The sequence below is a fragment of the Spinacia oleracea genome, chromosome 3 (genome assembly GCF_020520425.1).
Source record: "Spinacia oleracea cultivar Varoflay chromosome 3, BTI_SOV_V1, whole genome shotgun sequence".
NCBI lineage: Eukaryota > Viridiplantae > Streptophyta > Magnoliopsida > Caryophyllales > Amaranthaceae > Spinacia > Spinacia oleracea.
The window spans coordinates 152,566,426-152,591,352 of record NC_079489.1 but is presented as its reverse complement, the minus strand read 5'-3'; the positions used below and the strand labels follow the sequence as shown (position 1 = coordinate 152,591,352).

At 36.2% G+C, this 24,927-nt stretch overlaps 1 protein-coding gene, 1 long non-coding RNA gene and 1 pseudogene across 2 annotated transcripts; all 3 read right to left on the bottom strand.

Moving 5' to 3' along the window:
* Positions 1–4,175: 4,175 nt before the first annotated feature.
* LOC130470180 (uncharacterized) lies at positions 4,176–4,616 on the bottom strand. The gene has a single exon (XM_056839818.1). The coding sequence runs from the start codon at positions 4,614–4,616 to the stop codon at positions 4,176–4,178; it is 441 nt and encodes a 146-aa protein (XP_056695796.1).
* Positions 4,617–11,435: 6,819 nt separating this feature from the next.
* LOC130470577 (uncharacterized) lies at positions 11,436–15,626 on the bottom strand. Its single transcript, XR_008931259.1, has 2 exons — positions 15,340–15,626; positions 11,436–12,311 (listed from the first exon to the last, which is right to left on the bottom strand). It is a non-coding gene; the product is annotated as an uncharacterized lncRNA (long non-coding RNA).
* A 7,182-nt stretch (positions 15,627–22,808) lies between these two features.
* LOC130470991 (uncharacterized) lies at positions 22,809–22,908 on the bottom strand (annotated as a pseudogene).
* Positions 22,909–24,927: the final 2,019 nt, after the last annotated feature.

Below are 24,927 nucleotides of genomic sequence, written 5' to 3'. Positions count from 1 at the left end.
CTGGAGGACATGCTTCCGGCATGCGTTATTGATTTCCAAGGAAATTGGGAAGATAGCCTAGATTTGATTGAGTTTTCCTATAACAATAGCCATCATGCTAGCATTGGAATGGCACCATTTGAGGCTTTGTATGGAAGAAAGTATAGAAGTCCACTTTGTTGGAACGATATTAGTGAAACCATAGTGTTGGGACCTCAAATGATAGAGGACACCATGAACCAAATCCGAACCATCCAATCAAACATTCAAGCGGCGCATGATCGCCAAAAGAGTTATGCAGACTTGAAACGTAGGGATGAAGAGTTCAACATAGGTGATAAAGTGTTGCTCAAAGTGTCACCAATGAAAGGTGTCATGAGATTTGGAAAGAAAGGGAAGTTAAGCCCTAAGTACATAGGCCCATATGAGATCTTAGAAAGAATCGGAAAGGTAGCCTATAGACTAGCCTTGCCTATGGACTTACATAGAGTGCATAATGTGTTCCACATATCTCAGTTAAGGAAATATATCCTGGATAAATCGCATGTGTTGCAACCGGAGACCATAGAATTAGACCAAAGTCTAACCTTTGAGGAAAGACCTGTCAAAATCCTTGATAGCAAAGTGCGTAGTACGCGTACTAAAGATGTGAAATTGTCAAAGTGTTGTGGTCTAATCAAGAATCTGAGGAAGCCACTTGGGAAGCGGAGGACGAAATGAGAAAGAAATATCCCGAGCTTTTTCCCGAGGTTAGTTGAGTTACGGGGTCGTAACTCGTGTCTTTTAAGGGGGGTAGAGTGCGGTAGAATTTCGCGCTTTTTACCTTGTTTTCCCCTATTTTATGCCCAATTTAGTGCTTTCTATTGAATTTGCACTTATTATTGTCCTGTTTAATCATGTAAAGAGTACAGCAACTTAAATTTTTTTGTAAATGAACGTATTGAAAGTCTCAGAAAGTTTCAAGTTTTGAGTTGAATTTTGATTTCCGAACCCAAGTTTTGGGACGAAACTTCTTTTAAGGAGGGTAGACTATAATACCTCGTATTTTTATAATATTTATAAGTATATTTTATTATATTTATAAAGCATTTTACGATTTATTAACATTTAAATAATATTTAAATGCATTTTATTTAATGTATTTTAATTAATTAGAATATTTATTATTTTAATTAATTACGAAACGAATTTAATTCTTGAGTCGGGAAATTAAATGGGTTGCAAATGATTTTTAAAGCTTCGGGTTTTAAATAAAAAGTCCAATTCGTTTTACTAAACGAGCCCAATCAATAGCATTTAATTTAAATCCTAAGCTAGCGCAATTCATTTAATTCCTAAGCCCAACTCAAATATCTTAAGCCTAGCCCATCAAGGGATTAGGGAGCCTATAAATAGGACTCCCCCATCATTAAATCAGCCCCTAAAATTCATAAATCCTCTTTTGTTTTTCTTGCCCCTCACTCCATGTCTCCCCTTCTCTCTCTTTGCTCGGCACCCGCACGCCCTCAAGGCTCGTACCCTCGTGCTGCACCCTCACGCCCGCACGGCCTCGTGTCCGCCTCTCACCCACACACACTCTTGCCCCTTCTTCTCTCGCAGCCCGCCCAGCCAGCGCGCATAGCTGCTGGTGTTGTGCTGCTGTGTTGTTGCTTCGTGTGCATCGCACACCCACACCCTCGCTCGCCCTCTCGCTCTCTCCTTCGCGCCCAGCGCGCGCGCGCCCCCTCTCTCTCGCTCGTGCCTGTCGCTGCTCGTCGCCCCTTGCTGCGCGCACACACACGGACGTGTGTGTGTGTGTGTGTGTTGTTCGTGTTCATTTTTTCAATCTCTTTTTGCCCAATCACATTAATTCGTGGTTGTTCCGTGCTATAGGTCGGATTGGTATAATTCTCTTCTTCCTTACCTATTCTATTTAAATTCCGTATTTTAAATTATTATATTAGTATTGTTTTGAGTAATTAAAATGTTGGGAACCGGTTATGAATACCGTGGTTTGAGGATTTGCGTGTTGTGATTCATTAGGCTTGTTTTAATTATTAAAGGATGAATTTTCAGATTTGTTTATTGAATAAAGCATTGATTTTTATGATAATAAACTAGTGTTATTGGGATTTTCAAGTTAGGGTTTTAACCTAGACCTAATGAGTCAATTGATTAGCATAATTCGGTGATGATTTTAATTATGATGATCAATTATATTTTCAGATTTTAATAAAGGTTTAAAGTGTCGATTTTTATTGATTTTAAAAGCGGAAAAAGTATGTTTCCGTACTAGGGATTGATTTTGCAAATTGAGACGATTTTATTATTGAAAAACGATTGAATTCTAAAGTTTAAAGGAGGTTTTAAATTTTATAAAGTTGCTGGAAATTTAATGAACATGGAAATAATTTAAGTTTCATTATTTTGATGATAGGAGGTGATTTCTAGTTGAGTGCTCGTTATTACAAAGTGGCCCCTACGCTTAGGTATTCAAGGTACGTACAAGTCTAGGGCGACCACACCTTTTTGTCAATGACATTACATGATTGTTGATGATGTGAATTACATTATGTGGAATCATGTTTATTTTGGTGAACGAGCATGTGTTTTGTGATGTTGAATTTATTGGATTAATTGTTGAACAAGCATATTGAAATTATTATGAGTATGGATTTCATTGTCAATCATATTGTTCAATATTTATGCATGTATGGTTTGTTTCACATGCAAGGGGTGGACTATTTATTTGTATGCTATTGTACGGGATGTCTAGCATACTTTGAGCCAATTATTCGTACCTCGTTGTACTATTTATTTTACCACATGTGAAGGGTTAGCTCACGTAAGCCACCGCACATGTAGGGTTAAGTTGGGAATATTAGGTATGAAATGAATTAGGATTTGTCGTGCAAGGGCACAACCCTCATGTTAATGTGCATGATGTGGAGTCTCACTTTGGTGAGGAGGAACATGGTAGTAATATCACAAGTGTCTTGCTTGGTTGATCACAAGTCTTAAAGCATTAAAATAAGATTGTTTGGTTGTTGTTTATTAATTGTATGTGTGTACATTGTCGAGTCTTGAGTTCGCCTTTAATAAAATATTAATAAACGTAAAGTGCAATCCGAACAAGCTTCAAAACTCTTGGAACGTATATACCTTGAGTATGAACAATGGGGGGAGTCTTGCCGGAAAGCTCGTACTCCTACTAATGATACAAGACGTTGTTTCATTTATATTATGCGCAGGAATTCCGTCGGTATGGCCCGACACTCGGTATGGCCCGAATTTATTATTTATTATTTGGTGTATGGTTGGCTCCCATCACCTTTCCTTTATGGAATATTTCTTTGGCCCGTTCGAAGCTTATTCTAATTAAATTGTGAGTCAAGAGTCGAGTCAAGAGTCGAGTCTTGTGTTCATGATTTATTGTTAATTATTATATGGCTTTCGCATGTTGATTAACACTTAGTGAGTGATGCATGTTTTAGTTTCGTTCACCCTATGCTTGTAAGTACTCAGCTTTTGCTGACTACATGCTTTGTGTGTTTTGGTCATGGCCTTTGCCCTAATGACCCTATGATGATCTATCATTTACACTTGCATTGATGGGGAGTAGAATAAAATAGCAGGTTGGTAGACCGGAATCATGTGGCTTGGGATGATCGAGAGAGTTGCATGTTTTCGTATTTTGAACTATTTAACTTTACTTTAATTATGTTTGAAACGAATGAATTATTTATATTTTGGGTTTTGGGCCATTATGGTTCCAAATTGTAGGAGGCCTCAATATTTCATTAATTATGGTTTTTAAAAGTTAGTTGACATTTAATTCCGCTGCGTAATTCTGGTAATAGCCTTAACCGTTATCACGGTGGCGGTAATGCTTTAGTAATTCCTTTATTTTAAGTTGGAAAATGGTTTTATAAAAGCAAGGAATTATTAGGGTGTTACACCACCCGAACCGCACAACCCACCTCGACCCACGTAACCCACGACCCATCATGTAATGTATCCATTTTTTCTGACATAGCACACGACTCGACCCACCTTAATTATTTTTTTTAATTTTTATTTTGGCAAATAAAGGAGACTTATTACTTACCAAAGAAAGCAGTACAACAGCCTACAAGCCCAACTGAAAATTTAAAGCTTCAGTCCTAAGTTCCCCCACCTTCTAGGAAGGGTTAGGAGTTAAAACTTCATTAGCCATATTATATAATCAACTTCGCTTTCACTACATCGTTACACCGACAAGCAACTTTAAAAATAATATTTCTATACACCACTTCCGGCCTCTCACAATCTCCCGTAAAATTTTTCTTGTTTCTTTGTAACCAAATTGTGTACACTGATTGAGAAAAGCACATTCCAAGAAGTTGTTGAGTAGGATGTCGGCATGTTGCAGCTTCTTGCATTACTTCCTGGTCAAAAGTGAGGCTGCTTCTACCTATCTTCAACAAACCCAGAATTTTGTGCCAGATCACTGAAGAATAAGCACATTGGAAGAAAATGTGATCTAAAGTCTCTGAAGATGCATCACACAGGCAGCATACCCCATCAATCTGCATTCCCCAACTAAGCATCCTATCTTTAGTTGTCAACCGATGCAAAATGGCTAACCAAGTCACGAAAATGCTTTTAGGACTAGCCATATTGTTGCAGTATACTCTTCTCCATGGAATAGAAGGAAATGGACCCCTGATGTTCTTATATAATTTCCTAACTGAAAATTTAGTCCCTACTACAAATTGTTGCATACTTCCTTGTTGTAAGAACACATCTCTACAACTCACACCTTTTAGGACCCACCCTAATTTAACTGAGACGGGCCGCGTGTCAATTACCCCCGACCCACGACCCACCAAACTACCCACGACCCACCCAACCCGCCACCTTGGCCATCTCTAAACAAACATACTACTGAACATGATTTAGTAAGTATCAGGGCGTCAGGCAGTCTGATAGAAAACTAGCTGATATAGTGATACAGGCCCGGCCATAAGGAGGTCCGGTCGGATCTACAGCACAGGGCCCAAAATATAAGGGGCCCAAAAATCGTAAAAGCTGCTGGATACTTAAAAAAGTAAAAAAAATATGAAAAAAGCTAAACACTTCCTCCTTCCTTCCCGTGACTTATTGAAACAAGCAAAAGCAAACCCCAGAATTAGAACTCTTCAAATTCTCTCTCCTTCCCATGATTTGATTTCCAAAACAATTAATTCTCTTAATTATCTCTCCTAATAATAGTCAATTGAATACTTCTCCTACCTTCTCTGCAATTGTGAAAAAATGCCCTCATCAAGATCTCACTTTCTTTTCCAACCCATTAAATTCATTTTCTCAAAAAACTCTCATAACATTAAGGTGTTCAACAAATAAATTCATAGTGTTCTATCAAGATCTGAGACTTTTTTTTTTGTTAGCAGAGGTATCATCAATGGAATCGATGGAGGGAATATCCAACGCCGGAAGAAAGAACGGTTCCGGCGAAAGAAAGGACCGTCAACAGCGGCGTTGTAAGCTTCAGAGATTTATACTGTACATCTTTGATGGGAATTCTTCATCAATGGGAGAGAATTGAGTGACTGATTTGAAATCAAATGAAAATTTGTAAAGCCTAAAATACTAAACTCCTAATTGTTGAGAGTGAGATGTGAAGAGAAAGCAGAGAGTTCAGGTTGTATATTTCATTATTTTATTGCTATAATTTTTTAAGTAATTATTGTTTGATTTTTTAGGGGCCTCATATAGTCATAAGGACCTTAGTTATAAACTTAGCACAGGGCCACCAAATTGCCGGAGCCGGCCCTGTAGTGATATCCCTACTTAAATCAATAAACTAACACCGATTTCTATATGTATGCTTTGACCTATTAAACAGACACTCTACAATAAAGGGGGAAGTTTGTATTCCCAAATATTGGTCCTCTAGGGTACTTCCCCTCCATGAAGGTCCTTTGCATGCTATGATCTGAACCAAGCTGTGTAGAAGATCTACACGAGCTAGCCAGGATGCACAACACCGCATTTTCTGCACTAGCTTAAACGGTTGCGCAAAGTCGGCTACCGTTCAAGTACTCAATATATGATTTCTACACCGGTGTACAACTCCTTGTCATAAATGGTCACAGATATGGTACGTTTATGTTTATGTTTTCGTGCATGTACATCGTAAAATAGTATAAGTGACTGTTTGATACTTAAATAATTACAATGTTCATGTCATTTATGAATGCAAGGAAAGTAGAATAGCGTGTTGTGGAAGTGGTCCGTTTAATGGATCAAACGTTGTAGCTCCTTACAACTTGCTTAATTTATTGTCCATGGGTTAAATCAAAGCTAGATTGAGGGAACAAGTTACATGTTGGGTGAACCGGGTGCTAACAAAAAAAAAAATAGATTGAGGGTAAGTATAAGAGTAGTCCAACAATTGTAAAGGATATGTTAAATTGTGTCATTAATTATTCTTTGTTATCTCGTGTTAAATACTTCCTCCATTCTTTATTAAATGACACAATTTTTTTGTCACGTTTGCCAATGCAATATTTCAACCATTAATACATTTTATTATCAATGGTTAAAAATTATAAAAATTTGATATTATAAAACTATAGGATGAGACGATTATAACAAGATCCCACATGACTATATTTTTTGTTAAGTATAAATCACAATTGATGGTCAAAGTATATTATATGAATAGTGCCAAAAGTACAATTGTGTCATTTAAAAAAGAATGGAGGAAGTAGAAGCGATGCAGAACTAGTACGATATTTTCGAACATAATGAGTATTTTTTTTATTGGAAGTGACTTTTGCTGTGTGTTTTTTTTGTTTTTTTAAATGAACTATAATTTGACTTGTGAGTTTGAGCAAAATGAAAAAGTTTTAGCAGGCAAGGAATCCTTCAAGACTATAATGCAAATTTCATGCATAAGGCGACATATTTGGCCAAATGGCTAATAGATGGATCCATGTAATATCAAAAGTTCAAACAAACTAAGACTTAAGCCGACAAATTTCTGATAATAATTAACGGAAGTATAAAATATAGGCTTGAATAAGATAGGTGCAAAATTTAATCATCTTGTTTATTTTGACTTGGATTACTTCGTAACATTTACCTTTCTTTAAAAAAATAAAAAAAAATTACTACGTAATATAACATTAATTTCATTTAACCAAATCATCTTTGTAAAAAAAAACTATTATTTGTTCGTTATCACTTATCACTCTCTGTTTTTAGTTTTTAGATTGTGAAAGCTTTATGATTTAAATTGAATCATGAATAAATAGAAGTAGTTCTTATACCTATATAAACATATTGATTTTGAAAACTGATAACCAAAAATTGAAAATTACTTTTTGTAATTTTCATATATTTTCATTTAGTTTTCTAAAATACTGAAAATGGAAGAAAACAAAAATACCAAAAACAGTATAAATACGCAGCAATCAAATTCGTGAATTTTTTTTATCAAATACATGATTGAATTGGCCAAATGAAACCATTATGATGAAACTAAAGGATAAGATTAGAGTCCCATAATTTTAAACTATTAATATTAATCATAATCAATTATTATACTTGAATATTTTTTTCGGTGATAATCAATAATAATATAACGGTTTTTTCATGAAATGCCCCTGAGGTTTCACGAAATGCATCAAATACACCCGCGCGTTTCAAAATACATAATATACTCCTATTTAAACTTATTTGCACCAAATGCCCCTAGAATTAACGGAAGTCTAACTCCGTTAACATTAACTCTTAATTAATCTAACTAATCCTAATTAAACCATAATTAAATACCGATTAGTCTAATTAATCCTAATTAACACCTAATGAACCTTAATCAACTCTAACTCCCCTCTCTCCTCTCACTCTCCTCTATCCTCTCAATCTCACGCCTTTTTCTGGGTATTAAAATGGTGAACCCAACCACAATATTTCCTTCTTCAAACCATCTTCATCAAACATCAATTGCTAACTCATATAGATATGTACTTCATGATATATGTTGGTTACTTGAGTAGCTTGGGACGGTGACAAAATCGGGAGGTTCAGGAGCGAATTTTTTAGGATGTGGCGGCTGAGGGGTGGTTTCAGGCTTTAAGGGCGGAGGGGTGGTTTCAGGCTTTGAGGGCGGCGGAAGAGGAGAGACAGTGTTGAAAGCGGAGGTGGTGTTGATGGGTGATTGGACCTCCATTGCTGGTGGTGGTTGTATTTGTGCTTGCTGCTCTCGTGAATGGAAAGTCAAGTTCACAGACATTGATTTGGCTGCCCTCGATTCCAATCGCTGCTATTCTACTCTCCTATTTGCTGCTACTGTTGCTATATATCTCTTCCTGCAGAAGAACTCAACCCCAAGAACGAAAATAAGAAAACAAAATCGAAAAAGAAATTAAAATTTGAAGACGAAATTCATTCTAATCTACGAAGTGTTTCTGATTCTCTAATCTAATTCTAACTACCCTGCACTATTCTCTTTCCCAGCTGTTATTCTACCTCGCCCAATACAAATTAGAACTTCGTTCTAGAATTTGTTCTTCAGCATTTATGTTCTTCTTTTTGGTTCGAGGGAGCAGCTGCGATTAGAGGAGATAGAGAATAGCGCAGCAGGAATTGTTTTATGTTTTTCAGATTTTGATTTTTGTTGGTTTTCCTATTTTAGATTTTGCAGCTGGGTTCTTCGTGAGTATATAATAGCAGCAACAACAACAACAAAGGGCGAAAAACAGCAGAATTTGGGTAAATTAGAGAGAGATTAGAGCCACTAGAATTCCAATTTGTAGTTTAGATTTTCGATTTTAGGTATTAAACTCTCAAATTTTCATATTCTCTTCTTCAACTTTTTGGGTTTTGTTCTTGAATTTTCAGATTTATTGTTCTTCAATTTTGGGCTTCAAATTCAATTGTATTTGTTAGCTAGAGTTAATTAGAGGCAATTAGAGGTTAATACTAACGGAGTTAACGGCCGTTAGCCATTAAAGATATTCAAGGGCATTTGGTGCATTTTTTTAAGAAATAGGGGTATATTATGTATTTTGAAACGCGCAGGTGTATTTGGTGCATTTCGTGAAACTTCAGGGGCATTTCATGAAAAAACCGATAATATAATTGAAGTACTTTGTGAATAGTTGTAATGTAAGGAGTAACTGAACACACTAGAGTACTGAACTTGTTTTATTGGTAAATATGAATGCGCCTATTAATTGATTTCACCAGACCTAGTACTTAGACGTCACTTCACTGTAGTACTATATGGTAAAGTTATTAAATTGTCATTATCATTTGAAAAGTACCACAAAGTCTCAGACTTTCATATTACTCCCTCCGTATTTATTTAAGAGATACACTTGGCCGGGCACGAGTATTAAGAAAAAAATTGAATGAAATAAAGTAATAAAACAAGTGGGGTTGAATAGATATTTTAATAAGAAAAACAAGTGGGGACCATGTCATTTTAGGGAGTGGGGGGTGGGGGTGGGATGTAGATATATTATTTAATTAGATGGTGGGGTTGATAAGTTACTAAAAATGGCAAGTGTATCTCTTAAATAAATACGGCCGGAAAAGGCAAGTGTATCTCTTAAATAAATACATAGGGAGTAGGAATTCTCTGTCCACCTTTTCAAAAATATCCCGCCATTTTTTTATTCCCGCCTTTTCTCTGTCTCCCTTTAGGCCTTTTTCACAAAACTAGTTTAGGCACGTGCGTTGCACGTTATATAAGATACTAAAGTTTTTACGTCTGTAAAATACAATTAGAATATTTACATTCATTTAGGGGTGTCAAATCGGATCAACGGATCGGGTATGGATCGAACTCATCGGATTCGGGTTAAAATGGATCGGGTTGAAATAGATTCATTTGGCTATAAATGCAAATTTCATGCATAAGGCGACATATTGGGCCAAATGGCTAATAGATGGATCCATGTAATATCGAAAGCTTGAAAGTTCAAACAAACTAGACTTAAGCAGACAAATTTCTGATAAGTTAACGAAAGTATAAAATATAGCCTTGAATAAGATAGGTGCAAAATTTAATCATCTTGTTTATTTTGACTTGGATTACTTCGTAACATTTACCTTTCTTTAAAAAAAAAAAAAATACTACGTAATATACCATTAATTTGATTTAACTAAATCATCTTCGTAAAAAAACTATTATTTGTTTATTATTACTATCTGTTTTCAGTTTTTAGATTATGAAAGCCATATAATTTAGATTGAATCATGAATAAATAGGAGTATTTCTTATACCTATATAAACATATTGATTTTGGAAACTAACAATCAAAAATTGTAAATTATTATGAAAGTAGAGAGAAAGGGAGAGAGAGGAAAGGATAAACCGTCAGTTATGTTCTTATTCCAATCAACATAATATGTACACATACATACATTATATAGGGTAAAGATATCAGGGGTATAATGGGCATCCACAATGCAACATATTTATAACACTCCCCCTTGGATGTCCATTATCTAAAATAATACAATGGCCCTATAATGTACATGAGATGATGCCTCATTAAAAACCTTACTAGAAAAACCCTGTGGGATAAAAACTTAGTAAAGGAAAAGAGTACAACAATCATCATAATATGCTTAGGATGTTGCATCGTCAAAAACCTTACCAGGAAAACCCAATGGAACAAAACGATGGTTAAGGGAAAAAGAGTGCAACACGTATTTTCTCCCCCTGATGAATACATAACTCGAGATCTTCTAGTTCGATGAATCTAAATTGTTGATAACTTTTAAAATACAGCAACATGAAGCTTCTTCAAAGTTGATTCTCCATAATTTGACTTGAATTTTCAAATCACTTGTATGCACTAGGTGGGTATTTATATCACCAAACTTTTGACAATAATACCTAAAATAAAATATTTTTTTGTACATAATATTACAAAATGTATCCTTAAATATTGGACATATATAAACCTTCTTCTGAAGGTTATAAATAGTAGTAATCATCAATGTTGATCAAAATTTCTCTAGTTATACTTTCATGACAATACATGATAAATAATAATATCACTGTCCAACTTAGGGTGTAATGTAATTTTTGGTTCTTCTGGACCATAAAATAAAACTCAATGTAAGGACATTACATACTCTTATCTTATAATTTTGAATCAACTCATATTCGTACAAGAATTCTTCCGTGAATAAACTAATATGTATATTTCATAATTCTCAAGTACTCAAACTACTGATCGAGACGACAGTTCAAAAACACTCTTCAAGAGTTTAGATAATATTTGATCAATGTTATGACATTCATATGTAAAACTTAAAGGGCTAAATGTTTAAGAACATCATGCATAAGTTCTTTAGGAACTTTTCTTATTTGCATGATTCATAATATGTTATTAAATCAACATTATATATATATATATATATATATATATATATATATATATATATATACTTCTTTCGCAATTATTCGCCCATTGGAGTAAGAAACTCCTCTTATAATATTTATAAAGTTGCAAATCCGTCTTACCATTCTTTGGATGCATATTCTACTCGGTCTCACATGATTTACTTGACAACATAAATTCCATCAAAAATTACTCTTCTGCCATATATGCAAATTCTCCTTCCTCATATGGTCGCTATGGAAAGAAAGGAACAATTGTATTTTCAAAAACACTTCCTTTAACCCCTATAGAGTGTTCCACCAAGCCAGCTCGGCTTACCACGAATGACAATGTCGTCTCCTTCTAGACCATCACCAACTCACGGGCACCCCTTTCACCCCTCATCCCTCCATTTCTCCCTCTCCTCCTTCCCCCCTGATCTTGGTTCGCTGGCACCCCCCTCCATCAGGTTACTTCAAACTCAATTTTGACGGCTCCAGTAAAACTACTTCAGCAGCAGCAGGTATTATCATCCGCAACAGTGCAGGCAACCCGGTCCCGGCATGTACTTTTAATCTTGGTCACACTCAGGCGTTCATGGCTGAAGCTATCGCCCTCCACAAGGGTCTCCAAGAAGCTCGTTGGCTCAACATTTCTCACATTCAGATCGAAGGTGATAATCTTCTTGTCATCAATTCTATTAAGGGAAAGTACACTCCTCCGTGGAAAATTCATAACATCATTCAGGATATTAAGCATCTCCTCGCCTTCTTCGACACTTGGAAAATTAATCATGTCTTCAGAGAAGCCAACTCAGCAGCAGATTGGATAGCAAATGTTGGTCATATCATTGTAGGGAAAATGTATTTAGATCCTAAAGCTAGTCCTCGTTTATCTTCCATTATTTGTAATGACTACTCAGGAGTGACTCTCGTGCGGAGAGGCTCCTAAGTATATTCTCCTTATCTTTCAAAAAAAAAAATATTCATATACGACATCATAATAGTTTCGAAACACATATAACTGGATAAATGAAAATCATATCATGATAAAACATAAAACAAACTAAATGTATGATGAATGATGCATTTACCTATTAACTACACATGTATATGAATGTAAGACTCAAAATGCAAAATGTTGTACAATGTGGATATTTCAAATCCATAACTTGTTGGACTTCAGGTCCATGAGCTCTTTTGATCATTATAATGATGTCTACATCGAAATAGACAAAGATTTACAATCCCTATTCAATCCATTATTTCTCGCATATGCATTATATTTCGGCTTCATCATCTACCGGTATCATCAAACTTCTTCAACATATATTTTGCATGTTATTCATCAATCATATCTGAATACTTATTCAATAGGTACCATTCATCTTTTCTCACGGGCCATCTATTATAGTTCAGATATCTATACCACTTCAAAGGTATTTCATACACTATATTAGTGTTTTCTTTCTTGTCAAAAATATTATAAACTACATTATCTTGCCTTTTCATATAAATAATTTTGTTACTCTTCACTATGTTGGAACCGTATATATATAATCTACACTTCAGGTGCAGAGATTTAAATAAATATTGGCAAGATCATTATAGTAACATCGAGCACTATAAATTTAAAAGGACTTCACAATTTCCCGAATGTCACTTCCGCCATCCACCAGATAAGAAATGATAAAATGAAGCTAAGAGGGCCCTATAAACATCAATCTGAGAAAGTAATGCATCGCATCAAGCCACTCAAGCCAAAAAGATGAGCAGTGTGGTCAAGTTCACATTTCCACCTTGTGCAAACTTCAGTGTAACATGGTTGACAATTCAAAACAATTTCAAAGGACAGATACAATTAGTTACTTTACGTATAAACAGTTTAATATTGAGCTATGCTGCCTCATTTTAAAAATACATTCCCTTATTTGAGGAGGAAATACTTAGCTTAATGTAGGATTTACAGTTTATATTACTCTGCATGTATAGATTTAGCAAGCCAATAGGAGAAAGCTTGTGATTGAAATGCTAAAAAGAATGCCTTCTACAATCAGTTCTTCTTTTTAGCATACTTATGAAGAACTGATTGTAGAAGAACTGATTGTAGAAGGCATCATTTACACCAATTTAAAGTTCAATTCATATGTTCTCGGTCCACCCAGATTACTGAGCCAAAATACATTGTTACTCCATAGAGAATTTCATTATGAATATAAAAAAAAATATATATTTCAAAACTGGAAGAAATGGAAGCTAAAGGATAACTTGAATGCCTGGGGTGATCATTGTTCTATATCTAGATTTTATATAGAATAGGAAACCACAAACCCAAGTCATATTAATGTTTGAAATTGATGGAATAACCAATGCGTAAAAATCAATCAATTGTATATTAATAAAAGTACATAGGTGCATGGGTGGAATATGAGATTCCACTGGAAGCCACAAGAACTACATGAGTTTACTTTTTCCATATGGCTTAACTTTAAGTGTTAACAAAAAAATTTTAGTCATGTTTTTCCTATTTATACCTCACATATCATGAGAATCAAAGGCAAAAGAATACTTCACCAAGTTAACAAATCAGTGCAGCGAATGAAAATTAATAAATAAGTTCAATGGCACTCTAGAGATAAGAAGAAAGGAGGTTTGAAAAAAAATATCACCGAATTTTTAGTGTTAGACAGCTAGTTTACTGCAGCCCATGAGCATGAATTAGTATGGATAAGAAAAATTGCATTTCCTTGTCCAATTCTCAAGAGAACCAGACTTGAAAGTATCTTTGAATAACAGAAAGAGAGATACAGTAGGAGCTGAACTCAAGATCAAACAGACAGAGGAGAAAAAATATAATCATTCACCCATTTTCATCAACTGAATTTTGGTTAGTTTCTTAATGATTTTCTTTCCCTGAAAACAAACAGGATGAATTGAAAAAAAAGGTAGGCAAAGTTTCTTAAATTGTCCTCACTCACCTGATAGCTTATGAGTGATGATGTTGCTACTTAAGACTTGGTACGTGGAAGGAGCATAAATCTCTTTCAATTGAGTAACAAAATATAACGAGAGATTAACAATTAGCTATACTCTTACTTCATATCTCTAATGTAGTGTTGTATATTGTTGTTCAACATTTTAATGGCTTATCTGTTATCAGGTGAGGATCATGGGCGCTAGCATTTAGAGAAGTAAGTAAAAGACTAAGCTTATGGAGAAATAAGTTGAAAGGAAGAGGCTTTACAACCAAGTTATCGAGTGGCCAGGCGAAGAAAACATAAGGGAATATGTACACCTGAATGTAGGGAGTGACACAGTTTGATTTAATTGATTCGTAGAGTCTTAACTACAAGCTGATAAGGTTCAAATTTGTTGGCAGGAAATCAAACTGAAACTGCTCCAATCTGAAATACTTCATGAAGTTATCCTATCATCAATTCTTCTACAATTCTATCAATTTAATAGTTCAAAATCCTACATTCGACAAGTACCCCTTTGATAACCTTTGTTAAAAGAGTTTCTTTTTCCCAAATTTTCCATGAAAAACTAAACAATACATCTAGGTTAAAGGGGTGCAAAATAGAGAAAAGGAGGTCTATAATCAGGAATTTACATCTGTATTTGGGTTGATCACTTGAGCCATGAGAATTAAGTTAACATTGCAACAACCCAAAATATATAAATCACAAATTTGCATTCAAATTCTTCCAAAACAACAATCAACAACATACTAAACCTGAAAAATTAATAAACATGAAAATAAAAATCAGTTAAAACAATAATTAAGACCTTTGAATTAACAGTCCCGGATCCTCACTTCTCAACGCAAATCAAAATACCCAATTTGAAAACTATAAATTTCCACCATGAACAAACCCACATTACTTTCTCAGTTAAAAAAGTTAAAAGTTCTAAAATTGATAAAACTTGAGCTAAAAATCAAATATTTTCCTCCAAAAACAGGGAAATAGAGACAAGAAAAATAACAAACTCACAATATGGATGTCGGAGGGAAACAAAACATGTAGTGACGATAGCTCCGAGGAAGAGCTCTAGAGGCGACTTCGAATATCCTGAAATGGAAAACTAAGAATCTCCGATGGAGCCTTTCTTGCAAGACCTAATCCCCCACCCTAATTGGGTGGTCGTAGCTATGAACCACCACCAGTAGGTTTTTGTACTACTCAATTTAATTTCAGCCAGTGATGGAGAGATGTGGGGGAATACAGTGGAGAGAGAAAGCTGCAAAGAAATAAAAATCAGTTATGTAGATAGGCGTAGTATGTCCTTTTCTACCAACTGCCCCAAGATATAAAAATCAGTTATGTAGATAGGTTTACGTAAAGGACAAATTGTATTTTACCACCTAAAAAAATCGGAAAATTATATTTTACCACCGAAAAAAATTAAAATTTGTATTTTTCCACCTAAAAAATAATTAAAACTTGTTTTTTACCACCTACAAAACGAAAAAATAGATGAAACCTTTATGTATGGCTACCTAATTCAATTTTCCTCCAATTTTCCTCCAATTTTATACTTTCCTTGTGTGATTTTCTTTAACTCTTTCACCCTTCGCTCTTTACTTCCATTAAATTTTGTCAATTTTGTAAATTAATGGTGGTGAAAATTTATGTAAATTAATGGAAAATAAGGAAGCGGGGGAAGAAAATAGAGTTAAATACATGAAATCATGGAAGAATAGAACATATTAGAAATATTACCGTTATTGTGACCCCCTACCTAACATTTTCATCTATTTTTCTATTATCCAGGTGGTAAAAAACAATTTTTAAATTTTTTTTAGGTGGTAAAATACAAGTTTTAGTTTTTTAGGTGGTAAAAAATAATTTTTCGATTTTTTTAGGTGGTAAAAAACAATTTATAAAATATTGGTGGAAATTTTTTTATGGCAAATGCAAAACATACTGTTAATGATCTAACTTGGACCTGGGAATAAATACCCATACAAAAAATGATACTTAGGAGTTAGGCCTCGTTATCGTCAATGAATGTCAATGAAAAAACACATAATTGAGGAGTCGAGAGTACAAGATAGGAAAAACATCAATTTGAAGGTTTTTGAGTGTTAATTACATTGTTTTAGACAATGACCATTTTTAAACATCAATAACCATTTTAAACCGTACAAATGAAACATACAATGACCATTCCAAACCGTACAATGACCCTTTGTTGTAAGCATTAAATCAGGAAACAACTCGTCATATTCAGACCGCAAAAGGCTACAACATGAAAATAAACAAATATGTAGACCGGATCAAAAGGCGGGTCGGGACGGGTTCGGGCTGCCAAAGATTTATAAATCAGCCCGTATCTCGGGCTGGTTTACCCATGCCCATACCCGCTATTTCGGGCCTAAAACATCGGATTTTTCAGCCCGGGCCAAATTTATAACTAGAAATGTAGTTTTTACGTTTCCCAAACCCGTCAATTTTTTTAGTTTACGGGCCAGGCCAAGCACAAAAATCGGGCCTAAAAAGACTGCCTAAACCCGTCAAATTTCAGGCCGGGCAGCGGGCCGGGCTGATCTTGATCAGGTCTACAAATATGTAAGCAACCAATAAAAGCATGCAAGTAAAATGTACAATACTAAAAGCAGCAGTTAAAGGAGCAAGGGAAAATACTGAAAATGAATATGTTCAAGACCAAGCAGATTCATACCACAATCATTAAAATCGAAGACGACCTTCTTAATCTAGCCACCAGAGACCAACACCAATCTGTACAACACCTATTATCAGCCATAATGCTACACCTGAAAACACAGTAGAGCTAGTCTAACCAGAACCGTAATACAAACAGGCAGAATGGTGTACATAGACTACTATCGTACGCGATCACCTGATATAAGGCTTTATGCATAATAATATCATACAGTTGGAAACACTAAATTTATTGTCATTGATAAGTCTTCAATTAGCAGTGAATATGTATTTACATTTATATTTACAAGAAAATCCAAGTAAAATTCGCTCTTTGGTATAAAAAAAACACCCACTGTCGCTTATTCCTGATTGACACTGCAAACCTGATGCTAAACTACACTGAACGTACAAGCACACAGTTTGTAACACCCTAATAATTCCTTGCTTTTTATAAAACATTTTGCGACTTAAAACACAGGAATTACCAAGATATTACCGCCACCGTGATAACGGCTAAGGCTATTTACCAGAATTACGCACCGGAATTTAACTAACTTTCAAAATATATTAAATAGTTAATGGTTATTAAACTGAGGCCCAAATCCAAAGTATTAAACCATTTAAAAATCCATTAACTGTAGATAGTATTAGTAGTAGTCATGACTAAATAAAATAGAGTTTATAAAATTACTGAAGAATAAAACTCTCAACATGAATCCCATGATAACTTCTCCCGCAAGTTATCTCTACAAACCTGCTTTATTAACAATCTACTCCCCAACAACGCAAATGCAATTGATGGATCATCATAGGGTCATTAAGGCGAAGGCCATGACCAGAAGACATGAAGCACGAAGTCAGCAAAAGTTGAGTACGAACAAGCTAGAATAACATTCTATCTTAACATGCTTCACTAGACAGATTAAATAATCCACATGCAAAAGCCATATAATAAACGAATAAACAAATCAACATGGAGACAAGACTCGACACTTGACACGACTCTTGACTCACAGATTAATAAAAAGTAGCTTCGAACGGGTAAAGTAAAGTATCCTCAAAAGGAAAGAAATGGTGATGGGAGCCAACCATACACCAAAATAAGTCGGGCTACTACCGACAGTCGGGCCATACCGACAGGAATTCCAATGCACAACGGCATAAAAGAGAATGAAACAACGTCTTGTATCATTCTAGGAGTACAAGTTTTCCGGCAAGACTCCCCCCATTGTTCATACTCAAGGTATATACGTTGCAAGAGTTTTGAAGCTCTTTGGGTTACACTTTACGTTAATTAGCATATTATGTTCAAGGCGACTCAAGACTCTACTCAAGACACAACATACAAACAATTGAACAATTAAACAATTCAACAACGACACTTCATTATTTTACTTCTTTAAGACTTCCGATCAAACATAGATTCAAGTGAAATTACTCCCATTGTTCCTTCTCAAAAACACTGTTTGAGATAACCCGACATTGCCTATTAACAAGCGGGATGTGCCATTAGCACGAATTGTCCTTAATTCAATTCACATAGACTCTCTAACATATTCTACCCCTTTGGTAGAATATATATTGCTCACTGGCAATATTCGACTGGCTCAATAATTATGCTAGACATCCTGTACTATAGCATAACAATAATAACAACTTGCATGCGCAATACTCATACATGCAAACCAACTTGAACAACATGCTTGACATAATTCAATGATTATATAAGTCCATAACATGATAGTTCAATAGAATCTATAAAGCATAATTCAATTCATAACATGCTCGTTCACATAGATTCAACAATAATAATAACATGCTCGTTCTCAACAATAAACATGAATTCATAATAACATATTCATTCCCAATCATCAAACATGAATTCATAACAACATATAAGTTCACATGATTCACATTCAATACACTTCACAAAGTCCTCAAGGGATGGGTGGTCACCCTAGTCTTGTACGTACCTGGAATACCTAAGTACGGGGGCCACTGTGCGAATCACGACTCACTAGAAATCAACTCCTATAAACAAAATAAGAGAACTAAATTATTATCCATGTTTACTAAATTTCCAGCAACTATTTAAGATTCTAAAACTCTTAGTTTAATTAGAAATCAATTGTTAATCGTTAATTTAATAGTCTCAAATAGTCAACTCAAGTCCTAACATAAAAACATTGACTTTTTAGCTTAAAAACCCTTAAAAACCAACTTTTTAAAGCTTATAAACAATCTAAAAATTTAAGTTGATTCCCATAATTTAAATTGTCATTAAACTATGTGAATCAATCGCTTAATTACTTTGAAATCAAAACCCTAACAATAGTTTACTCCAAAAACATGTTTTGACTTCAAAAATCAACACTTTATAAACTTATTAAATCTGAAAATTATAAATTCAATCATCAAAACCAATCTCTTTAATTAAAACACAATACTAATCCAATACGGTGTTCATAACCGTTTTAATTAATTTAAACAACCCAAATTATTAAATAATCATAATAATTAAAACAATTTAAACACTGAAATTAAAGTTTAAAAAGTATACAATTGATTATCACCAATCAACAACACACACACACACACAACAATTGATGTGTTGTGTGTGTGGGGCGTCGAGCAACAACACAACAGCATGCACCGCAGCACGCAAGCAGCGCGGCAGCACGGAACAAGGGCGAGAAAGGAGGGGCGCTGGCGCGGGGCACTCGACACAAGAGCATCAGCGAGCACGAGGCTCTACGCTGCGGGGCTGCGGGGAGGGACGAGGGCTCGCGACACACAGCAGCAACGATGGTGCTGCGCTGCGGGGCGAGGCACGAAGAGAGAGGGGCAACGAGGGCTTGCGCGCACGGGGCTGGGCACGAGTGCCTTGGGCTGCAAGCAAGGCTGGGCGGACGAGAGGAGAGGAGAGGGTGCCGCAAGGAGAGAGAAAGAAAGGAGAGAGAGGGAGTGCTGAAAATTTTGTGAGGGTTTAATGAGAGGGTCTATTTATAGTTTTTCTCTCCCATGTGGGCTAGGTTATGGTAGTGTGAGTTGGGCTTATTTCCGGGCTCGATTCATTAAACTCCTTGCAAGCTTTGTTGGGTTTGATCAAGACAAAACAACTGGGCTTTAATTAAATTAAATCCGTTTTCGAAATACGACCCAACAATTCCCGATTTAATAAATTCGTTGAATCTATTTAATAAAATTCGGTTTTCGTAATAATTAATATTTAAATTAATTAAAAATGAAAAACATTTAATTCTCATTAAATGAAATTAATTTATAAAAATACTTTATAAATACGACGAAATGCTTTATAAATATAATAAAATATATTTATAATTATAGAAAAATACGAGGTATTACACAGTTCTTGGTAAACCATTCCAGGCACGAAAAGGTAGCAAAACCGAGAATCAAAAGGAAAGACCCCACCATTCCAAGAACTGAATAGCTGCTGCCGCTTTTGAGTAATGTGTTGCTCGATGAGAGCAGCCTGCTCCTGAGACAGATAACGCGATTTTTGGAAAAGCAGAGCCACATCTTTGGCACCAGCAACTTTCCCTTTGCTACTCACGCCAACAGAAGCTCGAATAAAATCACGATGTGCTGCTTCAAGTTCATCTCTGATATTCTTTGTTGTGACACCTGAATCCACATTGGACATGAGAAGCAAAAAGCTTCAGATACTGATATGTGTGTTTTATATAGTTTTTTACCCCCGTCCCTTAGTACTTTCATGCTCAAATGAGATCTTAGGAGCCGTTTTTAATACTAATATGTGTTATTGAGTGTGCCTTGAGTTTCAGGTTTGATTATGAGAAATTGGTCTTTTTTAAACCCGTTTCATGGTGATTTAGGCCACTACACGAGCCCGAGGAAGTTCGGGACCTTTATCGTCGACTTTCGGGAGCCTTAGATGCTTATGGTTGAGCCCCGAGAGTTAGACTCGATGATATGGGCGAAGGATATTGAGGATTGAAAATCGCCTTGTGAGCTGAGGGCGAAATGCGACCATCAGGCGGAAAGAAGAAGAAATTGAAGTTATCTGTACGCGCACGATCGGGCGCACTTCGCCCGGTCTGATCGGGCGCCCATACTTAAGCATATCCTGGGCTTTCGCAAACCGCCCGATCGGGCGGAATTTGGCCCGATCGGGCCGACTATCGAGCACATCGCCCGATCGGGCGAAGCGTCGCCCGATCGGGCGACGCCAACCTCTGCATCTTTTCGCGTGCTTTCTTTTCCGGTTTTTAGGCTTTATTTTGGCAAACTATATAAAGAAGCCTTAGTTAATTTTAGAGGCACTTTTGTTTTCTAGTATTGAACCTTAGTTTATTTCCCTTAGCCTAATTTTCTCTCTAATTTATGCAAAAACACTTAGTTTAATTCTCAATAAAAATTCAAGCTTTCAATTTCCTTTGTTCTTCAAATAGGTATTGTTTCTTATTTTAGTTAATTCTATTGCTTTAATAATGCTTTCAGTTATGATTATCACTTTGTTTATTGTTAATATGCTTGACTAGTCTAATTTCTAGGGTTGGGAATCCATGAATAATATGAAGGGATGATTGAATGATTTTGAATGTTGGCATTGTAATTGATTCCTATTGATTGGTTTATTTCACTATGCAATTAGATTTGCGCAGGTTTGATTGTAATAGTCATGCAATATCAAATTAAGATTCGAGAGATGCAATTTGATGTTTGGCTTGTGTCAATAGGTGGAATTAGAGTTAATACGTAGCGAGAGCCCGTTAATTCTAAGTCTATGATTAGTATCGATTCGAGAGAGCATGCTAGTCTAATTAATTACTTTGTTGATTACCGTGATTGTTTATCGTCCTGGATTGTTATTTGTTGGCGAACCTATTCCCTAGATTCTTTAATATATTGATTCTTAATTGTTTAATTATCGTCGTAGTCTTAGCAAACCATCAACCAACTCTTGTTCCCAATAGTCTAGATTAATTGATTAACAGTAGAAAGAACGCCAGTTTCCCTGTGGATTCGATCCCGACTTCCCTTGCTACCTAGCTAGTGGACTTAGGTTTATTTTTGATTAGGTGATATGACTTTAACCTGTCAAATTTTGGCACCGTTGCCGGGGAGACGGTTTTATTTTCTGTTGTTGATTGTTTATCCTAGATTATTGTTTGTTACTAATCAAGGAACTCACGTTCCTTGAGACCGGATCTCACATTGTTTTGTAGTTTCTTTGTCTATGCCCAGGACTGTAGGTACTAGTAATCTTACTCCATTCGATCCTGAGCCCGAAAGAACCTTTCGTAGACGAAGAACTTTCATTGCACAGTGTAGGAATTACTCTGATTCTGATCATAATATTGGCGATCTTTTTCCTTCAGATACAGATTCAGTTTCAGAGATAGAGATGGATGATGAAACTCCACCACCACCTACCCCACGACTTACAGACTATTCTAAGCCAAGTCTGTCTGTGCTACCAAAGGCAATCATGCCTTCTATTGCAGCTGAGACCTTCAAAATTGAGCCTGCATTGATTAACATGATTGAGAGACGCCAGTACGGTGGGGAACCAGGTGAAGATCCGAATCTTCACATTCAGTCCTTCATCCAATACTGTTCCACCATCTAGAAAAAGGGATTGACTCCGGAGCAGACTATGGAGATACTTTTCCCGTTCTCTCTGAGTGAGAAAGCTAAGTTGTGGATTAATGGGTTGAATCGGGCGGCTTTGAAAATCACTAATTGGGAGTCCTTGGCCCTTGCTTTCTATGTTAAATATTTTCCACCTGACAAAACGGCTCGTCTGAGGGGTCAGATACTAGGTATCTCTCAACAAGCAGATGAGAGTTTGTTCGAGGTCTGGGAGAGATTCAAGGACTTGCAAAGAGAATGCCCGCACCATGGTTTGGATGATTGGTTCTTGATTCAGCAGTTTTATAATGGTCTGGGTAATGAGTCTAGGTGTCTTTTGGATTCAGCTACCAGTGGGAGATTTATGCAACTTGAGGTGCCTAGAGCTATGGAGGTGATTGAGGAGATAGCCATTCATAATGCCCAGTATGGGAATCCTAGAGGTCTATCTAATAAGGGTGGTAAGCATGATTTGAATTCTATAGAACAATTAACTGCCCAATTGACTGCTTTACATTATAAGTTTGATAATATGCAAGCAGCAAATGCTCAATCTGCCCAACCTGTTAGTGTAGCTGGTATGAGTGCCCAACCTGCTGTGAGGGGGTCGAAAAAGCACGAGGCTAATGCGTGACCTCGTCCCTCGTGGGTGTGACGATTCTTTTTATTCAATCAAGTGTAATTGGATTTCCTGTGAGTTTACACCCAATTGACTAGTAATATAGGAGTCGCTATTCAGTTTTTAACGACAATGAGAAAAACTGACAAAACCCGATTATCGTGACATAAAGGGAGTGCAATTATGTTTGACCACGACGGCCGTAGGTTCCCTTGTGATCCCTGGTGTGGGGATCTCTCAACATACACCCGCAAGGTAGAGATTGAGGGTTCGGGGGACTGTAACTACCGAGAGGAGTACTTCGCTCGTCGATAACTCCAGAGGCAGGATATCCTTACTAGCTCAGCATAAATAATTGAAGGGACATGCGTTAACTATTAAACTAATCTGAGTTGATTTTAGCAATATGCAACATATAATACTAGATCGATCGCGATTATCTGATTTAGATTGCATTAAGGGACCTAGCATGATAATCCAATTTCCCGAAAATATTATAATTTGTTAGGCGTGATAGAACAATCAGATTTAGTTAGTTTAACAGTTCATAAAAAGGGCGAGGAAAGCAATTAAATCATCGAGAAGGGGCACATTACGACGCACCCTTGAGAGGTGCGTCACGGTTCTCAGAAAACTAACCACTTTGACTTTGCTATTTCTCCTTTTTATTTAACGAATCTCAATTATGGGACAGGATACGTTCTGTTCGATTTATGGATCGATTGCAACAGAACGCGTGAACAGTTTCGCAGCGTGAGGCTTAGGCTAAGGGTTGGAGTCAATACTCAGAATATAATTGTGTGTTGTGTTTTTCACGTCGAATTTAGGGGTCTATTTATAGGGAAGAGTTCGTGGAAAGATAGAATTGCAGAGTTCTAATCCACAAAGAATTAGGAAAAAACACGTACCCAGGTATTTTCAGCGCCCAGGCCTGGGCGCCGAAGATTTCGGCGCCCAGAGCCAGACGTTGAAAATAGGGTCTGGGCTGTTTTCTTAGTCAGATTCGGATTCCTGAAATCCGTAGTGTTTGAGACTTAATCGAGTCTTTTAGTGCGTATCAATTTCATGACGGAATGCGTCTGGGCCCGTTACGAACTCTAGGCTCGTTAGGATTTTAATTAATACGTAACTCGTATTTCCGAATCATATTAGGAATAGGATTCTCGCAGTTTTCTATCTCATTTAGGATTTACGTTGGAGTGCAACACCTAATTCTGACAGGTTTCTATCTTTTATGACTTGCCACTTTTAGAAGCTACCTCTTACGGCAGTTACTATTTTTAGCAGGTTTCCATAAATAGCAGGTTTCGGGTGAAATGAAAAGGGGAATTGAGATTCGTTTATTTTATAGGAGATGCGTTGTCAAGTGGAGATTTATGCTTTCATCATCGAACCTTTCCCTTTCGGGAATGGGGACAAAAGTAGGTGTCTACAGTTAGCCCCCACTTTGACTGAGTCTTGGAATAAGACGATGGTCAAAGTATTAGACGGAGTGCGTCACACAAGCCATGGTGTATGTGACCTGTTTTGCGAGGGTCTCACGAGCCCCCGAGTGATAACATTTGACTTAAGGGTCATCACTTGAAATGTCGACATATCCCTCACGTGTCATTGGGATTTATCAACGGATAGTATAGAATATTCCCTCACTTTGTCATTGGAAGTATCTAAAGAGG

What these genes read in the sequence shown, in the direction of transcription:
- LOC130470180 (XM_056839818.1), bottom strand. Translation starts at nt 4,616, where the DNA reads ATGGCTAGTCCTAAAAGCATTTTCGTGACTTGGTTAGCCATTTTGCAT.